Genomic DNA, 20880 nt, shown 5'->3' with positions numbered 1-20880 from the left:
TTAAGTTTAGCATACATTGTACCCCTAATCTGCATTTAGAATGATACAAGTTTGAAATATAGCTAAATATAGCCTTACACTTTTCTTTAGTGCTAACTGCTAACGGTACTAGGCAGTAGTGAAATGCACAACCCTTTCACTGTTATCTGTAGTTCAGCTAGTGTAACAACTGTTGCTGCAGTCTTACTGGACTTTGTTGTCTTCCCATCGCTCGTGAGGAGGAGGGCTCGTGCGAGGACTGCTCGTGCTGTGATGGGACTACAAATCCGTTAGTACCAACAGCCTCCTGCTCTTCCATCATGGCTCCCTCGGCAGATAGGCAGGGATACTGGGGGCGGCCGACCTCAACGCTGGACTGGTGCGAAGAAAATTATGTTGCCTCTTTTTACATTGCGGAATTTTGTAAGTACGATATAATTACGTCGCTTTTTCCTGAAAATGGTCAATTTTGTGGTTCGTTTAAGGAGACTTTTGGAGGGAGGACAGACAGCCATACTGTGTAACGTCACGTACCCCATGATACGTACAGTCGCTACTGAATAACGTAAACATGAAGTAGGGATTTATGTTATCGTGTTAGCTCGGCTGATAAATGTTAGCTAGCTCATACGGCATGTTAACAACTAACGGTATTAGCTAGAGCTGTAACGTTAATGAGGAAAAAGAAAAGCTGTAACGTTAGTCACTCCGTTCTGCGTCGAGCTGTTTTGCATAGCTACAGCTTTACTGTAACGTTAGGTTATTACTCCGCACGATCAAGTGTTAGCTAACGTCACCATAGACACATCACAGTTTAATTAACAGTATTCCCCATATGCGCCTATTTGTATCGACTATGGAAAGTGGACTTGAATGTTTCCCTTTACAAGGTGCAATCACTTGTAGGTAGATTTAGCAATGCGAGACTAGCTAAACTTGATGAAACATTTCCTCCATACTATCAGGACGCCTCATTGCTTTGTCTAACGATAACAACAGGCTCCTCGGGAACCATTATCTTAGATTTAAAGATTGTTAATGTCAAACTGTTCATGTCAGCAGGACTTCATGCGGAAAATTAGACGTCAGCTTTTTCTAACATGCAGTGACACATGCATTCCTTCAAAAGCATTTGGGCCAAACAACATAGGACAAACATTTAACTGAAAATAATACTTTGAGGTTACTCATTATTGTGCAGGCAATTTAAGCTTGTGGAAGTAAAAAAATGGAATGTATTCAAAATAGTTGTAATACAAAGCAAGCCTTTTTCAAATAATACCTGCCAAACTTGTTATTCAGATAGGAATCCAATATTCTACTCTAGTGTGCAGAATTCATAAATTAATTAAGCCTACCTCACAGATTCATTGTATATTCATTGTAGAAACAAGGTGAACTAAAGTACATTTTTCACAGTGTGTTAGGGACCTTCCAGATGCTGTTGTCTTATTGTCAATGGTGTTCAGTGTACTAAGTGATGCAACAGCATTAGCCTAGGCCAAGGTAAACTGAAGCCAAGTGGATCAGAGTTTAGTCCATGCCAAGAGGCCTTTGTAGTGATACACACTTCATTTTATTGTTCTAAAAAGTAAGTTGTGGAGTACATGTTGTAGGTCTACTGTATTTAGCATAGTACTGTATTCATTTCATTGAAAAGTTCCTAAACATTGGGACTGGTTTGAATGCCGCATATCAAGGTTACTGACAGTTGAAGCTTTTGTTTGCACAAATGACACACGGTCTAGGTAAGTAGTTGTTTTTTTTTTTTTTTTTGGTTGCCCCAATTGTTTGGCATTTAAACATTGATTCAGGTTACAATGGCTGGAATGTGGCATTGTTAATGTGTACTTTTGTGAATTCTCTCTCTTTTTTTTAAAACCTCAGCAGAGAAAGCAGACACAAAGGGAGGTCATAAAGAATAAAAAGTATCTCGGGTCAGGGGTCTCATCACATTCATGTGATTGCAGTTTTCATTGAAATGTGGAAAAACAAACCACTCACATGCTGTAGAAATCTTGGTGTGTGGATTTATTATCAGTAACCAAAGTCCACACATTATGAACTGTCCCCTAAGGACTTGTGGAAACACCCTGACTTTTATCAGACACATGCAAATAAAGCAGTATTAGTTTTCAAACTACTTAACATCCTGGTAAGCCCAATTGTTTTCCACACCTAACTTTGTACATCATCACGCCCAGAAAGTTCAACATCAGGATCAGTGTTGACCTCTGTTTTATCAGGTTCCCTTTGGGCCTATGATGTACTAACTGTACAGTAAGTACACAGCAATGGCTTAAAGTGCCCATATAATGAAAAAAAATCACCTTTTCTGGGATTTGGGGTGTTATTTTGTGTCTCTGGTGCTTCCACACACATACAAACTTTGAAAAAAACCATTTATGCTGTTTTGAATGAGATATGGGTTTCTGAATGTGTCCTGCCTTCAGTCTCCGGGTGAGCTGGTTAAAATCTGCACGGCTTTCTACATCATTAGCCAAAACGAGGGGCCTAGGGGGCTAACCGTTAGCATGCTAGCTCATTCTCAATGTCAAAACACTGCTACAACACACACAAATTCACCCTAATCTACAAAATAAATTGTGTAGAACTACTTACATGTCCCTAGTTGGAAGTCTCCGCAACGTTGGAAGTGCGCCCTCGTTTAGAAGAAGTCTCCCTGCTAATCCTGCCTTGTACAGGCCGAAGTTGCAGAAACAGCTAGCTAGCTGATGTAATCCTTACCTAGCTGCTACGCATGTGCGACTGACAACAAAGATGTTCTGTACAGTGTTTCCTCTAGAATTATTTTCAGCGGGGGTGTTGGACGTCAGAGTACGGGCTTATCTGCTAATGTAAGCTACTGACCGTTACCTTAAAACCATCCAGAAGATGATGACAGTTGCTTGACTTCAGTAGAGCAGACGGCGCTACGACTTTATGACTTTTCATAAACAGCTGAAGGAGCGGTGTATTTCTGATACCGTGGCGCTGGAAATTTTACCGTGGCGGGCCGCCACTATGCTATCAACATAGAGGAAACACTGCTGTAGCTAAAACAGAGACCTGACACAGGGTGAAAAGAGGAGCTTAAACCATGTAAACCTATTCTGGTACAACCTCAAATTACAATTATGAACCTGAAAATGAGCATAATATGGCCACTTAATAGGGCAGAATTAATAAACTAATCTCTTACAAATAACAACATTACAAACAAAAAAGGGTAGCAACACAATTAGAACCCCAAACCCTCTTGCTATGAGGCGACAACTGCAACACAGTGCCACCGCCAATAATATTCATTTTACTACAATGTGAGACTAAAAAAGTTGCAAATTGACACATTTGAGTATTTGGAATTATTACATTTTTGGCATAACTACTTGAAAAATGACTGAAACGATTAGTCAATCAAAATAGTTGCTGATCATTTTGTGTCATTTTTTTAATCGACTAATCTTTACAGCCCTAAAAAACAATCTAAAAGTGGCACCTAGCCAGAACCCATCATTTTCTATCTGCCCATTTATCCTTTACCTGTACCTGCAATTGCTAACCCAAATACTACTAAATTACCAGTAATATATAGTTAAAGTGACAGACGCACAGTAATTCAAGCATATCATTGCTGTGTAATATGTGTGATATATTGCTATGTAATAAAATAGAAAATTCACGTATGGTGGCAGCAAACATAGCAGCAGTCACACGCGCATGGATTCCTAGTGCAGTGATCAGGTTTCTGTAAAAAGATACCATTCATGCTGGTGTTATAATAATGACAATATGTAACCCGGCCTGTCCCACAGAACTCCCACTGCTGTCATGTCACCCAATCACAGAGGTGATCATTCAAAGATGCTCAGATGTTGCACAGATTATTGTCTTCTGGCTCTAATCAGGGGCGTCGGACTGGGGGGGAAAAGGGACTGAGTACCCAGGGCCCTCATGTGAGGAGGGCCCAAAAAGATGCTAGAATGAATAGCTGTGGATGCGGGGAGGGGCCCATAGAAAATGCCTTTCTACAGGGCCCAGAATTGTGTGCTACGCCCCTGGCTCTAATTTGTCTATGTTGTCTTTTCGAACAGGGAACACTGTCAGCAACTTGATTATGATTCTTCCTCCTATTTGTGGGGCCATCCAGACGTTTCGAGACGGCCTTGAGTTTCGCTACGTCTGCTCTTTCCTCGGACTGGCAGGTTAGTCTGTTGAAACCACAAATGACCTAGCTCTAGATTAGTGACAATAATGAAGCAAACACAGCTCTTGTTTACATATTGTAGTTATTGACAACAGATAGTTTCCATTTGTACAGTGTACTGCTGATGCCATCAATCACATTGAGAATGTCCTGACTTTTAGTTTTAATGTTTTATGGGGTTGTCTGTGCATCGCCCAGCTGTTGGTGTTGGTTCCTGGTGCTTCCACATGACGCTGCTATATGAGATGCAGGTGGGCTACAGTGTTACATTGAAATGTTAATATGTCAGCAAAAAGTGGGTACATAATCATGACGGGGTGACCGCTGAGAGTTATCTTTTTGATTTTGGATATCAATTTCTTGCTGAAACTGCATGAATCAGATTTGTTTCCTTGGGAAATTTTCATAATGTTTTTATGAGTTCAAGCATTTGCTACCTAACACAATGTTAAACTATGCTAAAACAAAGTGATGTGATGAATTAATATATCTTTTCTTTGTATTCTCATTTGCAGTTACTGGACGAGTTGCCAATGATTTACAGTACATGCATCTTTGTCTACTGTCTGTAAGTGGCTCAACCTTTTGGATTTATTGATGTTGAAGCCTTGACTGACGGTCACTGAGAACATATTTAGTGTGATTGTGGCTGTTAAATGAACCATCGAATTCCTTACTGATCACTTGATCCATTCCAAGAAAGCAGTGTATCATCTTATTGTGGCTGTAGAGTGTATTGTATGTAATGGTGCTATTGATTCTAAAGGGATATGAGGATACCTTCCACATTCCACAGCTTGTTTAACTGTTAAACCATCTAATGCTCATCACTGACCATGTCTATGAAGATGGTTAGCATGTGTGCATGATTGGGAGAGAATTGGCTGTGAACCACTGCCTCCTGTGGATCATACTTTATGGGCCTTGTTGTACCCCTCCAATTCTGTCTGGGGAAAGCAACACTAAAATGATGGATGCCATGCTCGAAAGAATGCAAGAGCTGTGTCGATCCAGGGACAGCTGTTGGTAGGAGTAGCCAGTTAACTTTACACAGGGTGACCTGCTGGGGGAAGTGTGGTGTCCACAACATCCAATATTTATAAAAATAAAATTTCCTTCATCTTTGCACATGGGTGAGCGCTCTGCTGGGTCGAGGTGTGTCTTTCACTGTCCCCGAACATATGGAATATGTAGGGTGGAGAGTAGGCCTGTCACAGTATTACACGGTTACTGAACACTGTATATTGACAGTAACAAAACAAAACAGCAGTGACACGGTAATAAGCTTGACTCTATTGTGGGCATGATGGGACACTGCGGTAATGCAATAACAGCGAGAGCCCTAGTCGAGAGACGATAGAGAATAGAGGGTTACATGTGTAGCCCAAGGTTCTCTCCAGACTCCAGACCACTCCGAAACATGTTCCAACAGGGTTAGGATAGTCTTAAGATGTAGTCCCTCCCCAACCTTCTGTTATTCACTTTCTTGATTCTTTATGGTTATCCAAGCTGTCAAACGATTAAAATATTTAATCGTGATTAATTGCATTAATGTCAGTTAGCTCGCAATTAATCGCACATTTTTATCTATTCTAAATGGCCCTTGATTTCTTTTTGTCCCATTATTTTTTCTCATTTTAATGCCCTTATCAACATGGAAAAGTGGATCGGCTTGCTTTGTGCAAATGTTTTTTTATTGAAAACAACTTTGGCATACTGTAGTGTTCAATTTCACACTAACATTCTCACTTGGAGCAAATAATCTCTCACACAATGTAACGGCTTTGTCGAGGGGGCGGAGAATTGGCATCAGCTGTGTGCTTGGCCATCAAGTGGTATTTCAGACTGGACGTGCTGCGATGATAGCTCAGTTCACAACGACAAAACACACAGATCACTTTGGTCTTGTCAATGGGACCATTTGGCAACTTTTTAAAAGTAAACTTTCCATTCAGAATCTTATTGGCATCCATTTCGGCATCTCGCGCTCGCCAAACATAACGTTAGCCTACTACTCTTTGGCCGGCTCGCAAGCCCAAACAAGTGTGTGTGGCGCGCCTGTTTTGTTTCCGGTCTAGCTAGATCCGGTGTGGTGTTGTAGTTTTTCTAACGTTACTAGTTGTTGCAACAGCATGTGAAAAAAACTACAAAGTTTGCTAGGCCAAAAAGACCGTTAATCTTGCGATAAAAAAATTGACGCCGTTAAAAGGGGTTTGCGTTAACGCCGTTAATAACGCGTTTAACTGACAGCACTAATAATCACATTTGCTTCTTTTTTTCAGATATGAGTGTTTTAAACAAGAGAAGAGCATCAGTTTATTTCTGATTGCATTGTTATTGATCTTCAGTGTCTCAGTCACTGTGGTGAGTATCCATTTTCACTATAACAGTGATCATTTAGTTTGAACCATAATGTAAGTAAGGCATAACATCCATCATATCCTTTTGAGTAGTTTCTGTTTTTATCTTTGCAGGTATACTTACAGTGGAAGGAGCCAGTCTTTCATCAGGTAAGGGAGTGGTCAACTGGCTCAAATTACTCATTGTTTGCTATTAGGGCTCAGCGTGCCTTAAGTCATGTATTACTTTGCGTAAATATTGGGTTTGCAAAGACAGCATGCAACACTCAGTTTGGTGCTTGCTGGTTGTTAAACATAAAGAAGCATTTCATGCCAAAGCAAAATTCTGCAACCCTGTTACTGTTCCAATGTTACTGTTTTCTGATGATTATTTAAAGGTTTATTAAGGTATAGCATTAAAAAAAAACACACACACAGATACTTGGGCCTAAACTGAGCACTGAATCCTCAACTGTGGGATCAAAAAAAAAAAAAAAATATATATATATATATATATATATATTTGTTGCCAAGAAGAAGAAGAATCTCATAACCCTAAACAAATACAGTAAACATACTGTATAAACCCTTAAAGATATGCTAAGCCACTTCTGTTATACCCAGAGTTTATCTGTACTTAGGGTCTCACATTGTCTATGTGTTGCTTTACAACAGTAAAGGTGCTGAATCACCAAGCAGACGGCAAAGAACTAGTGGCAGTTTGCCTCACATCACTTGTGTCTTGGCCAAAAAGTTCCATTTGAACACACTGCACAGACTACAGCCGGTGGCCATCTACCATGTATGTTCTGCGCCTGCATGAGAGGAAATAACTCTCCATGCCAGCAACCGGCAGTAAGCGATTAGTCATTCAAAAAGGGAAACCTGAAATACAAACCGTTGCTATGATACCTACAGTTAGATCTTGTAAAATATGTTTATTTTGAAATATTAATACCTACTCAAGTAGTTATGTATCTCATTGTACGTCTGCCCTCTCATGGGCATTGGTAAAAATAGATAATTGAATAGTTCAAACCTCTGTGTTTTTTTAGAAGTAATATTGGAATGCCATTTTGGCCAGTTTCATCACCATCAGATCAAGATGAAAAAACGAGAAGACCCTTCTGTGTGCCCTCACAGTCGTTTACTTGTTTTCCTCACTGGCTTTTTTCTTTATGTGCACTAATTTCCTTAAGTAGAAAAGTCAATCAGATGGATTCCTCTCACTGACGTCTCAGATGCCAATTGAATGTTGAATTGGCCAAAAAATAGCAGACGAGGGTCGATGAGTAGCGATGGGTGCGTAACACACCGCAAAAACTAGGATGACGGACTCTCTCCGTTGGCCTAACTTGGACTGATGGCCGCCGATCTCCTTGGTGTGTCAGCACTTTAAGGACAATGTGACAAAGCTGCCTTTGTTTACTCTTTGGAACGGGCTTTGTTTACTGATCACACTGCTCTATGGTGGCTCATGGTGAGACCGATAATGCCCCTGTTGAAGCACAGTAAACAAGTACATAGAGTGGGGTTCAAATGGCAACTTAAGTATGAGTAGTGTTCTACTTTTTTATGAGATTGCACTGAATGCCTGTAGCCATTTGTGTTGAGTTTCCTCATTCATGTGTATTTATGGACTGTAGCCATTTGTTTTGAATTTCCTCATTTATGTGGATTATAGAATGTAACAAAGCAACAGATAGATATAGAACGTGTGTTTACTGTACTGTTATCTAGCACAGTGAATCCCATCCCTTTTGGCTTCATTCAAAATATTGTTTCATTTTAAGAATTATTATACCTGAATAGGTAAAAGTTTAATAAATAACAGTGTATAGCTCTAAAAGTGACTGGCAGTAAATGAGCATCACACTCGAAAGGATCAAAATTGTTTAAAAGAGACACATTTGAGAGAAAACCTTGCAACTTTGCTATGGCAGCAGACTGTATTAGCAGGTTATGTAATCAATAATCTCAATGTTGAGTTTAGGCTGCCTGGAATTCAGCAATTGGTAGTCACCAGAGCTCAGTGTTGATAAACATTTTTTTAATATTTAGTAGTCAAAAATTGTATTTGTCTTGCCCCATAAGCCCTAGCTGTGTTTCAAAGCCAAATACATAATTGTGTCTTCTTTTAGGTCATGTATGGTGCTCTAGTAGCTTGTCTAGTGATGCGATCTGTCTTCATCGTTACGTGGTAAGTTTGCCAAGATGACTGTTAAAATAAAAAAACATTAACATATCTAAGGAATGGTTGTTCATTAAATTCAATTTAGTAACAACTTGCTAAAGGCTTTCCATGTGGATTTGGTTTCAATGACAGGGTGTACCCATGGCTCAGACCGCTGTGTTACACCTCCTTAGGAATCTTTTTGTTTGGGTTCCTACTGTGGAACATTGACAACATATTCTGTGACACATTAAGGTGAGTATTAGCATTGGACAAATATTATTATTATTATTATTATTCGTGTTTTTATTATTATTATTATTATTATTATTATTATGTATTAACTTTTGTGGGAAAAAATTGGAATTCTGAGAGCAAAGTTAGTCTTCCTTTTAAAAGCAGTGGTGTGGAAAATGTTCACTTAAACAGTCAGGGACATTAACCTTTATGTGACATCACAACAATATTGTAAATAATTTTTTCTCATCTCAAGGTGAAGTCAGGCAAACTCAAAGTCATGTCAATCCCTGGAAATGTATCCGCTCATTTACTGTGGAATAACTTTATATTTTTTATCTAAAAGCACAAACATTTAGAAAATAAAACATTTATAAAGACAATTTTGTAGCATCCTCTTCTGGAGAATCCCATACTGTTGGAGATACTAGTTTTTGTTTTGTTATTAATTGAAGTTGTCGGGTCAACACTTTTTTGGTCCCTCAGAGCCAGTAGACAAACGCTGCCCTCTGGTGTTGGAGTAGTAACGCAGTTCCATGCCTGGTGGCATATCTTCACAGGCCTTGGATCCTACCTGCACATACTTCTTAGGTAAGTTCCTGTTTCAGTAACGGGAGACAGCCAAAGTCAGTTTAATTGTGATGAGACATTCACATCTAAGGTTCATCTTCTTTTAGCCTGCAGATCAGGTCAACCTACCTCAAGTACAGACCAAATGTAAAGGTATGTCTAGCTCCTTAGCCTTTGTATATATTATAGCTTTTATGTCATTGCATTCATTAATGTATTTATTCATTAATTTAACTATTTGTCCTAACTTTATTCAGTTTCTTTGTGGAGTTTGGCCTACATTGCACATTGAACCACAGAAGACGAGTTGAAATGAAGGGATGGAGACCAACTGAAGGATGGGGACAGCCATATCCAGACACCATCGGCACAGGGACCTGCCACTGACTGCTGCTGCGCAATCAGCCCGCAGCTAGGGCACAGGTGCACCCCAAGGCACCACCCCAGGGACCCTTTGGTTCTGCACTGTGGGGGATTTACTAAACATTATAGCACTGAGTCCAGTTTAAAGATATGGAAGATTTTCCTTTCATTAGTCATAATTTATTAGACTAGCTTTTCTGTAATCTTATTGAAGTGTAATGATTTTATTTGCTCATTCATTTTCAATGCAAATATGATGTATTCCACTGCAGCTGTAAATGTTGTAGGGGGTAGGGGTGTTGTCTTAAATAGGGTTTGGGAAAAGGGAAAGTAATTATTCAAAAATCTCTACTAGCATATTAATTGTATGTTTCATTATGTGGATATTTGAATCTCCTAAGCCTAAATATATTTAAATCGATCCCTAAACTAAAGTATAACTAAGACTTTAGCTTACAATACTTAAAACACAGTGTTGTCATATCCCTTTTTAAGCTGTATTGTATTGTTTTTGGATGTGCTCACTACATATGAGAGAGAAACTGACAACTAGAAAGTGAAAGTGGCACTATGTTATTGTAGCTCAGCTGTCTTGACTAGAAGATCCTTCTTCATTTCCTTGTGCCACAGGCTGCATTTTTACTTGAAACGTTCCTATCAAAACATGTCACGACTGGAATTATTAATTTATTTTTCTATCAGTGCCAAAGTTGCTCTGGGATTTTAAAAAGTAATGTAATGTGTGAAACATGTTACTGTTTTACCTCGTTATAATCAAGCAAGAGATGCAATGGTCATAATTTTGCTTTTATTTATGCACAGAATTTAAATTTTGTTTAGGACAGGGTTAACATTTTTCCAGCAAAGCAAGTTGAACTACTTTTGAAAGCTTGAGTTTCTGTGGACAGAAACACTTTCACAGTCTTTTAAGCGATACTGCATACAAATGTGTGCTCTGTGAAGGTCTAAACTTTTACAAACACAGCTAAAGCCTCCATCAGGGTGTGTTATGTTAAGAAACCCATTTGTTGGGGGGCGACCAGCATCTAGAGGCTCTGATCAGGCACAAATAATGGCAAACGTGCAGAAACATCACTGGAAATGCATCGGACCAACTTGCAACTGAGCTTGGAGGGTTTTCTATTTGTAATTGTTAACATTCACTCCAAGGACCAAGTGAATAAATGGAAAATGTCTAAATCATTTCATGCTCATAAGCTGCATGTTATGGGGACAAGACACAGCCAGTTATTTTTTCCTCCTGTATTGTTGCACTGAACCTCCACCTCACTAGAGAACAGTATTGGTAGTTAAAGGGTTGGTTCAGAATTTTGGACGTAGGACCTCTTTTCCAAGTTAGCCAGTGTGTTATTTATCAGTGGAGACACTTTTCATCCAGTCCTTCCAGTTGCAGAGTTCGCTGGTGCTAGGCTAGCGCAAGTCAACAGTATCTGCTAGCCTGCCACTAAAAACAGTCTTACCCACTCCACAGTACATCCGAGGCAAATAAATAACACCAGGCTATCGATGTAAATGTCTGTGTTGATAGAATAATGTCAGAAATAAAACTACCCTTGCATCTCAATGATCACATTACATTTTGAGGGACTAGTTTCTCAGCAGCAACTTGGAAATTCTGAACCACCCCTTTAAGTGCCCTCCCTTAATAGAAAAATACTCAATTTCAGTCGACTCTCTTTATCCACAGATACTGAACCCACTATGCTACTACATTTTATTCATGACCACTCTCATTTAGTAGGCCTTTTTAGTTTCATTTATTAACACCATTGCATCAAGATCAAATGACACCTGTAGGTAATATCTTTGAGAAACAGTGTATGCTACAACCACTAGGTGGTATACATTTCCATCTTATTTCAGACATTGCCAAACATGCCATTGTGGATGGAGGAACTACTAGCTACCTATAGAACTCTTTCTCATGTAGTGGATCTGTGGTGTGAAATGAAGGGCTTTTTATTTGCAGTTTGTTTTTTGCTGCTGTAAAACTGTGGATATGTAATGGTAGCAAAATAACCTGGAGCTTGAAATAACTGTTGGAAGATGCACGACATTATGGTTGTATGGAGATATGTGTGTGGCCTCCTGAACTGCTGTGTGCTGGATTATCCCCTGAAACAACACGGTACACATCCATAGATCATTGTGCATACACGCTATGTCACTGACTCATATGCTTGGGTATAACAATTGTGTGAACGAAGTATTACACACATTCATAAGCACAATGTATGAAAGATAAGTGTTAAAATTGTTCAAATGTCTGTGTGGAATCTTCAATGTGTGTTGTTTTCTTGAAATCCCTGCTCATCAGTAGAGGTGAGCAGTTGTCAAAGAGGGTGCCTTAAGTGTTATCCTTGCAGTCCAAGTTGCCTTGATGTTTGTGATAAACAAAACCATTCCCAACTGTCCCTTGTGTTGTGCAGACTGCCCTTCCCCTGGTTCTAAGCAGTTAACGCATCAGGACACATAATATCAGCTTCTAATGCAAAGTCTGCGCCTGAATCTTTGGCCTTCCATTCATTTAATGTGTCCAACATTTTAGTTACAGGTTATTCCTAACTGCAAATGTAGCTTTAAGTTAAAAAAAAAAATAATGTGTTGATTCCAAAAGAGCAAACTGTTATCATTTCTGTTGAAATTGTTCATGTGCCAGTCTTTATTGATTCCCTGTATTGTCAAATAAAAGAACATGTGTCAAACTATTTGTCTACAGAAGAACTTTACTTTGACCTTAATCCTCTCTGAAGCCATACACTGTATTTCACTTCATGTTTTGATTTTTGGAAGGTGCCACTTACAATAAAGGCATGCAGTTAATGACATGAAGGCTGAAGTGTCAGTAACCATTGCAATACTAACATGCCACTCATTCATTCTTTATTTACAGTTTAGTGCATCATCATTTTTTATTTACATGGATATGGAGCCTCCTAAAATGACTTGATGTGTCGTCACTGAGTGTGACCAAACATCACATTATGACATTCAGCACTACTGTGAAACCCACTGACTCAACAGTGCAACCCACTCCGTGCAGACATTGAGGAACTGTATTTTGCATCACTGTATTTTGCATCACTGTAGTGTAGACCATAACAATCACAACCCGCAGAAGGCTTGTTCCAATCTGAAACTACTTGTTTATGTTAGACAGAGCTCAAAATGTGCGTCAATTGTTGGGACTTTATAAATTATAGTGTGGTCTAGACCTACTCTATCTGTAAAGTGTCTCGAGATAACTTTTAGTTATGATTTGATACTATGAATAAAATTGATTTGAATTGAATTAAAAACCTTCAATATATAGATGAGAAGTTTGGTGGTGAATGTAAGGGGATATTTCTAGCTCAGAACTCATTTTGAGGAAAATACACCAACATTTGTATTTGGGTTGTTTTCTTTCCACTAGTCTCTACGAAGACATCTTATGAAAGCAGAATAGCCCAAAATCTCAACATTGACCAGTAGGCCTATATGAAAAACAATGCTTTTGTCTGCAGTGTCTGGCCTTACATCACCAAAAACATTGCTAACAGGATTCAGTATTTAGCAGGAAATCTAAATACTTGGAGAAAAGAAAACGTCCATGCTGTTTTGAGTGAGATACGGTTTCTGAATGTGTCCTGCTTTCAGTCTCCGGGTGAGCTGTTCAAAATCTGCACGGCTTTCTACGTCACTTCAAACTCATTCTCAATGGCAAAACACTGCTACAACACACAAGTTCACCATAATCTACAAAAGAACTACTTCCATGTCCCTGTTCTGCAGGTATTCCACGCAAAGTTGGAAGTGCGCCCTCGTTTAGAAGAAGTCTCCCGGCTAATCCTGCCTTGTACTACTGAAGTTAGAGAAACAGCTAGCTAGCTGATGTGATCCTTACCTAGCTACTGAGCATGTGCGACTCCCAACAAAGATGGAACAGAAGTGAGAGGTCTCACTCTGTAGCTAAAACAGAGAGCTCAACACACAGGGTGAAAAGAGGAGCTGCAGCAATGTGCAGTACAACAAAAATATGGTGTTTATTGAAAATTAATTAAACTATGTAAACCTATTCTGATATAACCTCAAAATACAATTATAAACCTGAAAATGAGCATAATATAGGCACTTTAAAAAATGTTATGTTATGTTAAGGCAGCCGATGCTGAATGTTCCAGAAGTGTTGTCATGTTCTCACCAGTACCCGTATGAATACAAATGCATCCTTTCAACATGATTTTGGTATTCGATATGCTATAGAAACAGAACTGTCAGTCATTGATCCAGATAATGTCATTTTGCTGTACACACATCCGTCAGGCTTTGCGTACTGTACATACTGTAGTATAAAAACACCCACAGTGTCGATCAGCGCAGCAGAGGCAGGTATCCTGAACTTAACAGAGATCATAAACTGTCATAACTCAAAACACAGAGCTCTGGCTCAAACCTTTGCAAAACACACACACACACTTTTGGCACAGCTTTATGGACTTCCCTACAACTGTGTTGGTTTATTGAGAAAAGGAAGAAAGTACCTCCATAATGTGCTTACTAATCTGTAAAAATCCCCTTATTTCTTCAATTGTCTGGCATCTGAACAACTCTTTACTGTTCTGTTAAATATTGATAGAAACGTTTAATGCAATACTTAAACCTGTTTAAAAGTTGTATGGTTAGTCAGAAATGATTTGGCATTTCCTCCTAATATTGACAAAAGGATTATTTGATCCAATCCAAACTTAGCCTGCAGGCACAGCGGGGAGATGTTATGAGTCAGTGTCAAGCTGTGTGTGATGGAGTCCTCAGGAAGAGCTTCTACCCTCAGGCCACTAGGATCTTAAATGGGGACGCTGTGATCAGGCGTGTAGCACAATATTCTGGGCCCTGTAGAAAGGCATTCTCTATGGGCCCCTCCCCACATCCACAGCTGTAAATCTTAGCATATTGTTGGGCCCTCTTTACACAAGGGCCCTGGGCACTCAGTCCCCCAGTGATGAATCATGCACAAGTTGAAGGAGCTGATGGGATTACACTTCACTGGAGTCGTAACAATTTCATGTACAGATTAAACTGATTCATTGATGGACATCATTAATTTTTTCTAGCGTTCCCACTTCCTCTGACTCAGTGTCACGTCACCTCTGACTCAGGTGACATGAGGTTTGGTCCAGTTCAGTTTGGTGCCCAAGCTGTAAAACCCATGCAGTCTGGCTGACGCCTTGTCAACAATGAGATGACTCAGGTTGGGAATTCTCGAGTTGCTGAAGAGTCTGATCAGCTGAATGACAGCATCTAAGCAAAGGCTGCTGGTTCTGACGTCACTGCTGAAACCCTTAGCGTACCATTTGTTCGTTGTGTGTTTTTTAAATATACTGTACCTTTTAGGGTAGATATATGAATATGCAGTTCTTAAAGTGCTCATATTATGCTTTTTCCCTTTCCTTTATTGAGTTATATATCTTTTTTGTGCACGTTATAGGTTTACAAAGTGAAAAGGCCCAAAGTCCACCCCAAAGGGACTTACCATCTCCAACAGAAAACACTGTTCACAAACTGCTCCAAACAGCTCTATTGTAGTCCAGCCTTTACTTCAGAGACAAACGTGGTCACTTTGGAACACACGTTATAATGCTTGCCTAGCTGCTAGCGTTGCACGCCCTCATATCCTGCTTCTGACTGGCTAGTAGTCCTTACCTAGGTACCATACTCTGCTTCTGACTGGCTAGTAGTCCTTACCTAGCTACTGCGCATGTGCGACTCCCAACAAAGATGGAACAGAAGTGCGATGTCTCACTCTGTAGCTAAAACAGAGAGCTCAACACACAGGGTGAAAAGATGAGCTGCAGCAATGTGCAATACAACAAACTATATATATTTTTTAATTAAACCATGTAAACATATTCTGATACAACCTCTAAATACAATTATGTACCTGAAAATGAGCATAACATAAGCACTTTAATGTGTCTTCCTTGTTTCTTTTCTGCACTGCACTTTAGCTTCCAGCGTTAGTTGTTGGCAGTTTTTACAATGTAAATGAAGACATACAATGTAGAAGGGTTACCTGTAGTTGAGCTTTTTTTTTTCTTAATGCTAATTTAGTCTACTTCCTGCCTACTCAGTTTCATTTACCAATGCAGATTTTTAAGGGGAATTGAGATTTCAGTGCTCATCATCCTGTGGTGATGGTCAATGACTGTAATGGTGCGTACACCCGTCTATTAGGAGAGCTTGTACAAAGAACTGCAACCGATGTTACATGTTATCAGCTTCTTCAACCTGTGCATGATTCATCATAAAGCAGAATGTGGCGAGACCTACCTCATTTGGCAGAAAAGAGAGAAAGAGAGAGAGAGAAAGAAAGAAAGAAAGAAAGGATGCAGCACAATAAATCTGTTATATTGTTGTTGCAAGAATCTGACAAGAGACAAGGGAAAACAGAGAGACTAAATACACAGGGTAATGGACACTAACAAGGGACAGGTGATACAACAGGTGGAACAAATCAGGGTGGGGCAGAACAATCAAAAAAGGCGGGAAACAAACAAAGACAGGAAGTAAAGTAGACAAGACAAGGGAGACAAGACAGACTACATAATAAAACAGGAAACAGAACATAACAGAAAATCACAATCATGACAGAAATACTTTTGGTTGGTTTTACTTCGTTTGGTTGAGACGAGGAGTGGAACTAGGTAGAGGGTTCAGGAGGCTTTGGTAATTTGGTCGTAAACAAACAAGTCTTTTGCCGGTTTTGCGAGCCGCATGATAAAAACGCCATCAACGCGGCCACTCGCTCGCTGTGAATACTTAGCACAACGAGCGGCTCTATTCACACATGGGCTCAATCAGACATTACACAGACTTTGAACTTGGGATCTGAGAGGGTAAAGTCTGTTTAATGTCCAGTCCAACTGATTAGGACATTTGCGTTCTCACATACAGCTCCACCGGGTAATGCCTATAGAGAAGTTAGGGTTTGCGGTCCATGCGTGAAAGGGACTTTAGATACCACACCACACACATACATCTATAGAGGGGTCCCTGTATGGTGAGTTAACTAGATTCACTTGGATTCAGAAAGGTTGCTGATTATTTTCCAAAACAGACAAATAGAAAATGTAATACATGTCGTACACTGTGACTGCATTGTGAGATAGCGTGTAACGTGCTAAATTCAGAAATTCTCATCTCTAATGTACAAAATTGAACACGCACAAATATTGGATACGTAGTTATTGCATATAAAATATTTGCATATCAGATTAGTTGCACAAAATGAGTGTGAATGCACATGGTGACACATTTGTAATCAAAGATTTACAAAACATCCTCTTTCTATTGTTTCATCATTATTCTGTTGAAATGTGCTCAGTGACAGTGAAGTATCAGCAGCAACAAATACAAATCTAAGTTCTAACAGTCTTAGATTTTCACCTTTTCAAATTTGCTGTCATATTTTCTTGCATTTCAGTAGATGTAGATCTGGAGGAAGAAAGAATCAAAATGGCACAGAGCGTGAAATGGTTTCTGTCAAGAGTTTTGCTATAATTAATGTTTGATAGTAAGCACAACACACACTACACACAAATGTCCAGTAATTATCAATTTGTATCTTCATCAATACATGTGTTCTAACTAAGTTATGCATGTTTTACTTCCTACAGGCTTCTATGACTTTGGTTTGGAATTGATTAGATTCTTTGCAGATGATGATGATGATACGTGTGTGAATCACAGTATCCTTGCACTTTAAGGAACAACCTCCTCTAAGAACACCTGACAAATGTGATCCAGATTTGTCCTCTGATGCGGTTACAGAATTACGAGGTCCTGTTTTTCAAAGATAGGTGCGTGAACTGTCCAGACCATATATCTACATCATGCAGGGTGACAGACAGACTTGCTTCTCACCTGGTGTCTCCTTTGATAGTGGACAAAACAATAATAATTCAAAAAGGTTTTTGAGATAACTTTATGCCTTTTCAGATTTATGTGGCGCAAACATCCACAGTTTGATGAAACTGGAATCAACCTGAGTAGCAGTCTGTGGCAAGACACAGTACTTCCCTACTTGGATGCTGCCTATGAGAATGTGGAGAGGAATGTTAACGTGTTTTTCAAAGGTAAAAAAAAAAAAGTTATATCCTAAAATATAATGTATCTGTAAATGTGAGACAGTATTGTTTTTGTTTCAGGTCGTCAATCTTGAGGAGGGTTTTCCAAGAAACCACGTCTTTTAAATAGCAAATGCACCTGCGCCCATCTGTGCACCCGAGGGCGAGCTGGTCTTACAGGGAGGTGTGTTCAGGTGCATTATTGCCGAATTGCTATCTTGAGGCAGCGGGAAGTGATCGCACCATTGACCCACAAAAACCTGGTCTAAAGTCAATAGTGCAGAATTTCATTGTTATTTTAACAGCGCATTAGTAAAATGTGCCTAGGCTCGTGCACAGCGCGCGCACACCATGCTTGTTACACACACAGGGACGCACAGCAGCACACAAACATGCAGAAGATTAAAAATAAATATATTACAATGTGAAATAGTATTATGATATGATCTGCTCGCGCGTTTTCACGTCACGCATGAGCTGATCAGTTTCTTCTCCTAAAATCTCTCCTTCCTGCTTAGCAAATCCTCCATCATAATAGCAATGCGCCAAGGTACACGCCCGGCACACGGACCGCTTTTTCCGCCGTTAAACTAGCAAAAATGGATTCATACAGGCCCTAAACGCACCTGCGCCAGGCGCTTCACGCCGTGTGCTTAGATCTTTTAAATAGAGCCCTATGTGTGTGATAAAAATGATGAAGAGCTAATTCAGTGCCTGGGAGTAAGCAGGTTTTATGTATGGGCGAATTGTAAGATTCAGTAAAGATAAACAGGCAATACTTTGCTAAAAGCCCCCAAGTAATATTAAACCTATAACAATGAGACATGAACTATTTCTTTGAAAAACATCATCTGGTGCACTACTAAAATAAATGTCATGTATTGAATAGTGCATTAACTGTTACTATAATGCCACAGTTCTTTAATGCTCTTGGGAAGATTGTTATATTGCATCAGCACTATGACTAACTCTTATGTTGTAAACCAAACCAGACTGGAAGTCACATCATTATTTGCTCCTAGACGCAGACAAAGCTGAGATGCTGGTCAGTGGCCCTGCTCGACAAAGACACCAGTAACAGTAATTCCAGACTACTGTGTAATTTCACAATAATCTCGGTTTTACGTCATCCTACCCTCTCTTATGATCAGCAACTTAAAATGCCCTTCTTTCACTCGGACCATCGGCTGTCCTGGGACCTCTTGCTCTCTCTCTCTCTCTCTTTCTCGTTCTCTCCCAGCCTGTCGGTTTCTCATTTTAGATGTTTGGATCGTAATCTGTCTTTACCTCGTTGTATTGTGTGTTGTTTTTCTTTCTCCTATGTGTGTGAATGGTGTGCCTCGTTTGTTTGTGTAGTACGTCCTTTTTCCAAGTCCATGTTCTGTGAGGGTCAAGGGACAGAGGGTGTCGTATGCTGTACAGAATGTAAAGCCCCTTGAGAAAAAAACCGCAGTCTAAACTACCACGAGCTAATTTTAGCTAACGTTAGCTAGCATGTCAAACGGGGCTAGTCAGTCTTTCAACGGCTCTGGAACTAGTAAATCAGCACGTAGGAGAATGTAAAGTCACACGTCAACTATAAAATAGCAAGATGACCAGTAAAACTACAGCAGACGACTACCCTTGGCTAAAAATAACTTACTTTAAGATGCTTCTTCAGGTTGGAGGTGGAGTAATTTGGACGCTGAAAGGAGGCTGATTACTGGCAAGCAGAGGTTGCACTGCACAGTTATATTTCGTTCTCCCTTCTCTTTCTTTAATGTGAAATGCTGTTTGAATTTCCCAGATAGAAACCATTCCTGCCCTGGCTCTGTTGTTCCGGCTCCATCTCTACCTCTATCAGTGATCACGCAAATAGCTAATTTTTTAGTTTTCACATTGGGGCTTCTGGGAAATGCATGGAGTTGCCTTAATTTATTCAGAGAGTGAATAAACCCGTGAAACAGAGAAGTATCGTCATGTAATCCATTGATTTCAAGAATGTAACTGTATTCTAAATACCAACTATTTAAATTGTAACTGTAACGGAATACAGTTACTCATAATTTGTATTCTGAATACATAACGCCGGTACATGTATTCCGTTACTCCCCAACACTGGCTGTCAGCATTTTAACCGTGTTTAATCCAGCTACTAGCTAGCGGTAGGCTAACATTAGCTGCTGTCGAGTATAGTGTTAACTAGCGTCACATGCAGCGATTTTTATGTTGCCTGTAACGTCCGTTTTCAGAGGATCCGAGAGAAGCGCAGACATATCAGTGGCACCTAAATGAGGCGCCGAAATCCGCGTTGCTATTCTGTCCGGTAGATACCGGTCGTTAAGGCACCGGTGCCGTATTAGCACCGGATTTTGGTAACCAAGCCTATTCAAGAAGAAGATTTTTATAAGTAAATGTTCCAATCAATGATCCAGGCAGCGCATTCTCGTCTCTCTCCTCCATTGTACAGTCGAATGGTGCCTAGAACGGCTGCGGGTCAAAGTTCAATATGGAATGGATTCATCTGCGTTATTTTCTTTTTTAACGCGTTATTTTTTATATTTTGACAGCCCTAATATATATATATATATATATATATATATATATATATATATATATATATATATATTTTTGACATGACTGACTTCCAGCCCAACCTTGAAAAAGTAGAACAAAGCATTTTACTTTGGGTCACTGTGAGTGAGACATTTTATTTAAAACCCAGGTTGGCTCCAAAAGAAATTCACACCTTAACAAATCAAACACTTTTGATCAGTTGAAACAGACAGTATTGAGTCTATGCAAATCTACTCAGGCAGACTTGAGTTGAATGTTGAAAACTGAGCTCAAAAATGTACATGTCATCCATCTTCGTCCGCTTATCCGGGGTCGGGTCGCGGGGGTAGC

At 39.6% G+C, this 20880-nt stretch overlaps 1 protein-coding gene across 2 annotated transcripts; it reads left to right on the top strand.

Moving 5' to 3' along the window:
• Positions 1 to 299: 299 nt before the first annotated feature.
• acer3 (alkaline ceramidase 3) lies at positions 300 to 12597 on the top strand. Of its 2 annotated transcripts, none has more exons than XM_078266846.1 (11): positions 300 to 402; positions 4074 to 4184; positions 4385 to 4437; positions 4702 to 4754; positions 6469 to 6550; positions 6661 to 6696; positions 8667 to 8725; positions 8852 to 8953; positions 9422 to 9526; positions 9613 to 9658; positions 9763 to 12597. In XM_078266846.1, the coding sequence occupies exons 1-11, from the start codon at positions 300 to 302 to the stop codon at positions 9814 to 9816; spliced, it is 804 nt and encodes a 267-aa protein (XP_078122972.1). In that variant the 3' UTR covers positions 9817 to 12597. The 2 variants fall into 2 exon arrangements, with proteins under 2 accessions (XP_078122972.1, XP_078122973.1); XM_078266847.1 differs by lacking the exon at positions 300 to 402 and adding an exon at positions 1624 to 1727.
• Positions 12598 to 20880: the final 8283 nt, after the last annotated feature.

Source organism: Sander vitreus, chromosome 13 (genome assembly GCF_031162955.1).
Source record: "Sander vitreus isolate 19-12246 chromosome 13, sanVit1, whole genome shotgun sequence".
NCBI classification, from domain to species: Eukaryota; Metazoa; Chordata; class Actinopteri; order Perciformes; family Percidae; genus Sander; species Sander vitreus.
This window is presented reverse-complemented; position numbering and strand designations above follow the sequence as displayed.

Coding starts and splice junctions, on each gene's coding strand:
- acer3 (XM_078266846.1), top strand. CDS start 300: ATGGCTCCCTCGGCAGATAGGCAGGGATACTGGGGGCGGCCGACCTCA. Junction 4,185..4,384: donor CTCTTTCCTCGGACTGGCAG/GTTAGTCTGTTG, acceptor TGCATCGCCCAG/CTGTTGGTGTTGGTTCCTGG. Junction 4,438..4,701: donor CGCTGCTATATGAGATGCAG/GTGGGCTACAGT, acceptor TCTCATTTGCAG/TTACTGGACGAGTTGCCAAT.